Source organism: Saccostrea cucullata, unplaced genomic scaffold, assembly GCF_032062105.1.
Source record: "Saccostrea cucullata isolate Sc308-1 unplaced genomic scaffold, CSIRO_AGI_Scuc_v1 ctg4365, whole genome shotgun sequence".
Taxonomy (NCBI): domain Eukaryota; kingdom Metazoa; phylum Mollusca; class Bivalvia; order Ostreida; family Ostreidae; genus Saccostrea; species Saccostrea cuccullata.
Window position 1 is genome coordinate 13,770 of NW_026936236.1, and position 8,920 is coordinate 22,689.

The window sequence follows — 8,920 nt, forward strand, 5'->3', positions numbered from 1 at the left end:
ACATTGGCAACATGTCCTCTATCTTTGGTAAAAATTCCAGTGTTCTACCTCAAGCCGTTCTTGAGTTCTGGTGCAGACAAAGAGGTCCTCTAAATTTCGATTAAAGGGCAATTACTTCCGACCGGAAGTGAATTTCGAAAAAATAAAAAAAAATGGATCAGGTTTAGTTGACGACACACCTTTCCTGAAAATTTCAAGTTGATCGATCGAGCCATCTCCGAGAAATCTTCTGCACAAAAATTGTAAGAAAAAAAGAAGAATAACTAGATGAGATCTCGTTGCGAGCAACGAGTGGGTCTTCCGTTCGATTCTTGATGAGATGAGATCAGATTTTGATTGAGATTTTCATTCTAAAATAATGATTTTCCATGATCTGTAAAAAGACATTGAACAATAAAGACTTCTAAAATTGACTTTTGGCCCCTCACGGCCCCTAGAATTATGGAACAGCCATTTTTTCTTCATACCATTTTATAGCTCTCAGGTTATGAACACTTTTTGTTCAACAACTATTCAGGGATTATTTTTCGTTTTCGAGCTATTCGCAAACGAAATATTAAGAGACCAGCTCTTCAATTCCCTAATGGGGATGTTTAACGAAAAATGAAAGAATGCAGATTGTTCAGAACATGATTTTGAACATCTTTTGTTCAGTATTACTTGTCAAAATATTTCTCACTTTTGAGATATAAAGAGTCAAAGATTTAGCCTTCTGGCCCATTGTGGCCCCGAATTACGTAATGTAGGACTTTAAAATCATAATATACAGTTGTAGATTGTTGAAATAAACCTTTTTGCTTCAGTAATGTATAACAAAATATTAACTGTTAAAGAGTTATCGAAAAAAGACTTTTAGCCCCTTTTGGCCCCTAATTTGAGTGCCCAGCCCCTTTTCCTGGATTTTATTTTGAAGCTCTTAGGATTTTGAACACTTTTTGTTCAACAATTATTCAGAGATTCTTTTTCGTTTTCGAGTTATTTGCAAAAGAAATATTTAGGGGCCAACCCTTAAACTCCTTAATGGGGACGTTTAGCGAAAAATGAAAGGTTGCAGATTGTTTAGAATATGATTTTGAACATCTTTTGTTCAATATTACTTTTCAAAATATTTCTCACTTTCGAGATATAAAGCATTAAAGATTTAGCATTCTGGCCCCTTGTAGCCTCTAAATGTGTAATATACGATATTAAAATCATGATTTACAGTTGTAGATTGTTGAGATGAACATCTTTGCTTCAGTAATGTATAACAAAATATTGACTGTAAAAGAGTTATCGAAAAAATACTTTTGGCCCTTTTGGCCCCTAATTTGAGTGCCCAGCCCCTTTTTCTGGATTTCATCTTCAAGCTCTTAGGATTTTGAAAACTTTTTGTTCAACAATTATTCTGAGATTCTTTTTCGTTTTCGAGTTATTTGCAAAAGAAATATTTAGGGGCCAACCCTTCAACTCCTTAATGGGGACGTTTAACAAAAAATGAAAGGTTGCAGATTGTTCAGAACATGATTTTAAACATCTTTTATTCAATATTACGTATCAAAATATTTCTCACTTTCAAGTTAAAAAGCGTCAAAGATTTAGCATTCTGGTCCCTTGCGGCCCCTAATTATGTACCATACGATATTAAAATCATAATATATAGTTGTAGATTGTTGAGATAAACATTTTTGCTTCAGTAATGTATAACAAAATATTGACTGTAAAAGAGTTATCGAAAAAAAAACTTTTAGCCCCTTTTGGCCTTAATGTGATGAGTCAGCACTTTTTATGGTATCATATTAAAGATCTTTTTATTCTGCACAAATGTTGTTCAGTATGTTTTAACAAAAAAAATCTTATTTAAAAGATATCATTAAAAATGTCTTTAAAAATCACTCATAATTTGTATCCTAAATTTTGACCCCTACCGAGCTTCCATACTAGATACTTCCGGAAACTATCCAAACTCCCAGTAACATGGGGACATGTCCTCTATCATCACTGAAAATTTCAGCGCTCTAGCTCAAGTCGTTTCTGAGATCGTAATGTGTAAATCTGTATTTGGACAGATGGAGAACATTAAACTATATGTTTCAAAATCTCTCAGAGGTCAAATAAATTATCACAATCTAATTTTTTTAAAAATCGAGGGCTATATTTGTTTTGTGACAGATAGAAATCATCCAACAATGTGTTTTTAAATCGCTCAAATGTTAATTAAAGTGAGATTTAAACAATTTAAATTTTTCAAAAAATTTAAATGGCTTCCAAATGTAAAATCAAGCACTATATTTGTATTGTGAGAGATAAATAACATCAAACAATGTGTTTTGAAACCTCTCAAGAGTCAAATAGAGTGAAATTTAAACGATTTAAATTTTTCAAAAAATTTAAATGGCTTCCAAATGTAAAATTAAGTACTATATTTGTATTTTGATAGATGGAGAACATCATACAATGTGTTTTGAAATCTCTCAAATGTTAAATGAAGTAAGATTTAAACGATTTAAATTTTTCAAAAAATTTAAATTGCTTTCAAATGTAAAATCAAGTACTATATATGTATTGTGACAGATAGAGAACATTATACAATGTGTTTTAAAACCTCTCAGAGGTCAAATAGAGTGAAATTTAAACGATTTAAATTTTTCAAAAAAATTAAATTGCTTTCAAATGTAAAATCAAGTACTCTATATGTATTGTGAAAGATAGAGAACATTATACAATGTGTTTTGAAACCTCTCAGAGGTCAAATAGAGTGAGATTTAAACGATTTAAATTTTTCAAAAAATTTAAATTGCTTCTAAATGTAAAATCAAGTACTATATTTGTATTGTGATAGATGGAGAACATCATACAATGTGTTTTGAAACCTATCAGAGGTCAAATAGAGTGAGATTTAAACGATTTAAATTTTTCAAAAAAATTAAATTGCTTTCAAATGTAATATCAAGTACTATATATGTATTGTGAAAGAAACAAATTTAAATTTTTTGAAAATTTTAAATCGTTTAAATCTCGGTTTATTCGCCCTCTGAGATATTTCAAAACACTTTGTATAATGATCTTCATCTGTCAAAATACAATTATAATATTTGATGTTACATTTGGAAGCAATTTAAATTTTTTGAAAAATTTAAATCGTTTAAATCTCCCTCTATTTGACCTTTGAATGATTTCAAAACACATTATATGATATTTTCCATCTGTCAAAATACAGATGTATCACTTGATTTTACATTTGGCAATAATTTAATTTTTTTTGAAAAATTTAAAATGTTTAAATCACATTCTATTTGAGCTTTTAACGATTTCAAAATACATTGAATGATGTTCTCCATCTGTCAAAAGACAAATATAATACTCATTTTTACATCTGGGAGCAATTTAAAATTATTTGAAAAATTTTAATCGTTTAAATTTCACTCTATTAGACCTTTGAGAGATTTCAAAACACTTTGTATGATGTTCAACATCTGTCAAAATACAAATGTAGTACTTTATTTTACATTTGGGATCAATATAAATTTTTTGAAAAATTTTAATCGTCTAATTCTCACTCTTTTTGACCTTTGAAAGATTTCAAAACACGTAATATGATGTTCTCTATCTGTCAAAATACGATTATAGTTCTTGATTTGACATATGAAAACAATCTAATTTTTTTTGAAAATTTAAAATCGTTTAAATTTCACTTTATTTGAAGTTAGTGGGATTTAAATTAACCCTGATATGTTGTTCTCGAACTTTAAAATACGGATGTAGTCCATGTTTAAACAATTAAGAGCCATTTAATTTTTATTTGAAAAATTTAAATCGATTTGATTTTACTCTATTTGACCTTTAAACGATCTCAAAACACATGGTCTTATGTTCTCCATCTTATAAAATACATAAAAGTCATTTTTTACATTTGGAAGCAATTTTAGGTCTTTTTAAAAAAATATTGAATCGATAAAATCTCACGCTTTTGACCTTATTCGAGAATTTCCCAATAAATTGAGTAATATTTCTTGAAATCGAAGTATATAGGCCAAAGATCGAAAAGTTCATTCAGCCACACTGACCGCAAGCGTCCTTGATAATGAGTTTGACATGTTTTGTCAAAACAATATGCTAACATACCTGATTTCACAGTTTCTTTACTATTCCATTTACAATCCAAAAAAATATACCGTTGGAAAGCTCTTAAAAAGATCTATTTAATGAATTAAAAATTTTTAAAATCGGTCAAGAAATGAAAGAGAAATGACTTTTTACAGAAATCAAACGATATCCACCAAAGATCAAAGAGCACCGAAGAGCGCGGCCATCTGCAAATGTCCTTGATAATGAATTTGACATGTCCTGTCAAAATGAAGGTTTAACTTACCTGAGCTTATATTTTCTTTATTAGTGCACGTACAATACAAAAAAGATACCGTTGGAAAGGTCTTGAAAAGATCTATTTGATGGTACAAAAAAAATTAAAATCGGTCAATAAATAAAAGAGTTATGATTTTTAAAAAGAAAATTTCTAAGAGTACACTTGCACTCTAGTGTCCTAAACACACCTGAGCGTGTATATCGTTTATTATTGTACTCAAACACAAAACAAATACATTTTTGGAAAGCTCTTGTCAAGATCTATCTGATGGTATAAAAAATTTTAAAATTGGAACAAAAAAATTTTTTGAAAAAATTTAAATTGAAAATTGAAAAAATTGAAACGTCTTCTTAAAATTTCAAAACTCAGGTGCACATGCCAGGATTGCATTTAATCATTCCTGAAAATTTCAAATCTCTATTTTGCGTAGTTTTTTCACAATAGGACATACCAGCATTGCAGCAAAACGTCAAATATACGTCATATTTAGCGAACGGAAGTGAATTGATAAAAAATATAAAACTATTTTTAAGAGAACATCGTTCCCTATCATCTCTAAAAGTTTGACAAAAATCCACTGAACCGTCACTGAGATACCGGTGTAGGAAAAAATATTACTAGCCCCCTTTTTTCCCCCTAATACGTAATATATGACGTCAACAGTATAATATATAGTTGAAGATTTTTAAGAGAAACATTTTTGTTTTTGTAATTAATCACAAAATATCGATCGTTTAAGAGTTATACAAAAAATTGTTTGGGGTCATTTTTATCCCTAATTTGATGAGTCAGCACTTTTTGATTGACATCATTTGAAAGAACTTGACATTTTGCACAAATATTGTTCAGTATCTTTTAACAAAATGACAATACTTTTAAAGATATGATACAAAATGTCTCGAAAATTCACTCTTGATTTGTTTCCCAACTTTCAACCCTTGGCCGTTTCCATACTACACATTTTCGGAAAATTTGGAAACCTTGTTGCAACATTGGAACATGACTTCTATTATCACAGAAAATTTCAGCGCTCTAGCTTTAACCGTTTTTGAGTTCTATCGCAGACAAAGAGGTCCACAAAATTTTGATTTAAGGGCAATAACTCTCGACCGGAAGTGATTTTCAAAAAAATGAAAAAAACGTATAAGGTTTAGATAAAGATACACCTTCTCCGAAATTTTCAAGTAAATCGGTCGAGCCATCTCCGAGAAATCTTCTGCACAAAAATTGTAAAGAAAAAAAATAGAACAATAGAATAATAGAAGGGTCTTCCGTTGGAGACGGAAGACCCTAACTATTATGGACTTCAGTGAACTGTCAATATGTTGTTATAAGGATTCATGGCAGGCTCGGTCCCTATCACTTTCTGTGTCTGAGGTCAATATCAATTGCCATGGGGTCCTTATAACCACATATCAACTTACACTGAAGTCCATAATTGTATAATATTCAATACACCAGAGAGTGAGGTGTTTTACATCTGTCTATTGTGATGTCATAATCAAAAACTTTCACTCTCGTTGATGCCTCAAACACCAGTGCATTAGCCACTCAAAATGTGCTTTACACAACAGTTGCATTAGAGTTCACATTTAAGTGGATATGAATAGAAAAAATTACAATATAACACACAGATTTCTGGAAGTGTATTTCTTCTACATGTATGTGTACACAATGGTTTGTTAAACTTATATTTTAAAATGATAAGTGAATTTAAATCAATTAAATGATCATTCAGAAAATATTTTAGAGAAGAAATATTAAAATTATAAATTCTACCAGATGTATTCAACAAATTCCTATCATTTCTTTCACTTAATTAGTTATCTTAGTGACAAGTTCCCTGTATTCTCATTTCTGTGGCTGTGTGTATATCGTTAAATGGTTCTTGTCTGAGAGATTGTTGGTATGAGTATAGAGCAGCCTGGAGGTTCCCTGTCACCTGTTGACAGATCCCCAGAATCTGCCACGATATGTCTCTGGATAGTAAAGGTATAAACTGTCCCTGATCATAGTGAACTAGGGTCTGAAGATCATTTAGAGCTGTTTGTGCTCTCATTGTGTCTACATGTCTGTAGCACAGGATTTCTAGCATGTGTAACAGTACAAGGGGTGGGACATGTAATGAAGTATAACCCTTAATTTTCTGTAGAGCAGAATGTTGTTCTGGTAATAACTCATTGATGTAATGGGTTTTATTGTAAAGCAGTATAATCCATGCTACAGCCTGTCTCATCTTTGTAGACCAGGACTGTCCCCCTACAGCTTCAGTATATAACTCTGCTTCCACATTAAACATGTACATCACATAGGGCTGTGCTAACTTGTTCTTGATCATCTCTATAATAGATAAAGCCTCTGAATATCTAAGCGTCTTGTAATAATACATAGCTATGTACATCATGTCAATTATACAACCAAACTTGGCTGTTAATGTCAGCATGTGACAGGAGATTTTGTCAGCTCTATATCTCATTTTGTTTTCCTTTGTGTAAGCTACCATGTGTAATATAAAAGCTGTGTTCTGAAGGACAGTCGCTGTAAGTCTCTGTAGCATCACGACTTGATACTGAGTCAGGAGGGGTAAATCTATCATCTGTTCTATTGTATGTATATATCTGATACAGGTTTCTAGGTTTGGTGTGGGAAGTGTGTCGTGTCTGCGTATCTCTTTAAACAGCTCAACATCAAAATCAACCTCAGAAATCAGAGTATGTTCATCTGTACAGATGGAGAGATGGGGGTCGTGAAGAACATTTAGAATACAAGACCTGATGGAGGGACTCTGAAGCAGGAATTCTAAACCCTTCTCATACAACCCATACAGTCTTATAAATAGCTGATGCTTTGCTTCACCATGGACTTTACTCAGAAACATGTTATTTTGGGGAATGAAAAGGTTAGGACAGGCTCCCTCATACACCCACTTAAGGACTAGTTTGAAACAAATCCAGAAACACTCCAGGAGATTTTGTGGACACCAACGTTGTAATGTATTCTGTTGAATCACCCAGAAAACAGCTGTCTTCATGTGATAAGAACATAGCAATTTATCATCATTACTTAATCCATGGTTTAATATTTCTACTAAGAATAACTTAAGCAATCCATAAGTTAAGAATTGACAGTGGCTCATAGCACACACAAGTTTGTGTTCTGCAAGAGAGAAAGAAATTCTCCATTCATTGTGCACATGATGCCCTTGTGTATGTCCTATTGCTACAACGTGACATCCATTTTGCATAATATTATCAACAATACCAGGCTGGGGCCATGATTGACATCTGTCTATCCATGAGGAGGCAGACGGAGGCCAAAAGTCACAAGCAAAACAGTGGGCATGATCATATTCTTTTTGCCCAAAATAAAGCCCACTGACACAGGGTCCATGTAGAATGGCGTCAGGTAAACCTCCAGAACACAGAGATTTTGTGTATTCTGAGCTGGAGATATAATTAATGTTGTTCATTCTAAAACAAGCTCTCTGGATTTCTTTGTACCTTCCTGGTGACAATAAATATAATAAAGTAAATCCTGGTGGACTATCAGAACAGTCACAGAAGATCATTGTTTGTCTGTGTGTGTTGTAATACTGAGACTGAGATAAGTTCCAGATCACACGGTGATTATTAGGCCAGTACATAACGTCTATGTCTGATCCTTCTAGTCTGAATCCTTCTCTTTGACTTCCACTCATCATCCTACTGACCTGGTCAATTGTTGTCACTTGATTTTCCACCACCTCACTGATGTCCACCACATCTCTCCTAATGGCCACCTGTTGTGACGTCCCAAGTTTATCACACAGTTCCACGAACACTGACTCGGACATATGTTGTAGGGCTGTATTCCTAATTATGAAAAACACGGAATTGATATGTCTTGATATAATATTATACACCATTATTTTATAAATGCCATTTCAAATCGTTCAATACTTACTTAATTTTGATGATTTCAAATTCAGCTTATTAATAATTTACGCTATTAAACATTTAAATTCTATTTCTATTAATGTAGATCTCAAACATGTTTTAATGTATCCGCATGATTCACTGTTCTCAGCTTAAAAGATAGTTACAGTAACAACAAAATAGAGTATGCTAATTGTATACAAAGATAATGTATCACATTATTTACTGAAACAGACATTGAAGATGTTTTATGTACATTAACTTACATCGGTGATATTCTAAAGGGATCCATTTCTATGAAAATTACCAGGTTCTTGATACAAATAATACGGAAAAACCACTAAATCTACTTTCATTTGTTGTCATCTCTCACGAGAGATGACACATTAAGTTTGATTTCCGGATGCGAAGTCCCCGTGCAAGCTATGGCACGCCAAATTCACAACAAGAGGCCCATGGGCCACATCGCTCACCTGAGCAGCATTGGTGATGCCGTTCTTTACCCAATTTCCCCATTGTAATACCTAGTGTGACCCCCCCCCTCCGGGGAATCATGATTTCAACAATCTAGAATCTACACTACCCCAGGATGTTTCCACATAAGTTTCAGCTTTTGTTGGCCTGGTGGTTCTTGAAAAGAGGATTTTTAAAGTTTGTTCCT

At 32.6% G+C, this 8,920-nt stretch overlaps 1 protein-coding gene across 1 annotated transcript; it reads right to left on the bottom strand.

Annotated features, from left to right (window-relative positions):
- Positions 1-6,061: 6,061 nt before the first annotated feature.
- Positions 6,062-8,577, bottom strand: LOC134245065 (uncharacterized). Its single transcript, XM_062727328.1, has 2 exons — positions 8,526-8,577; positions 6,062-8,196 (listed from the first exon to the last, which is right to left on the bottom strand). The coding sequence occupies exons 1-2, from the start codon at positions 8,549-8,551 to the stop codon at positions 6,174-6,176; spliced, it is 2,049 nt and encodes a 682-aa protein (XP_062583312.1). The 5' UTR covers positions 8,552-8,577; the 3' UTR covers positions 6,062-6,173.
- Positions 8,578-8,920: the final 343 nt, after the last annotated feature.

Excerpts from the sequence above, each read along its gene's own strand:
- LOC134245065 (XM_062727328.1), bottom strand. The coding sequence starts at position 8,551 with ATGGATCCCTTTAGAATATCACCGAT. Across the intron at positions 8,197-8,525 it reads CCCTTTAGAATATCACCGAT|GAATACAGCCCTACAACATA; the intron begins GTAAGTTAATGT and ends TTTCATAATTAG.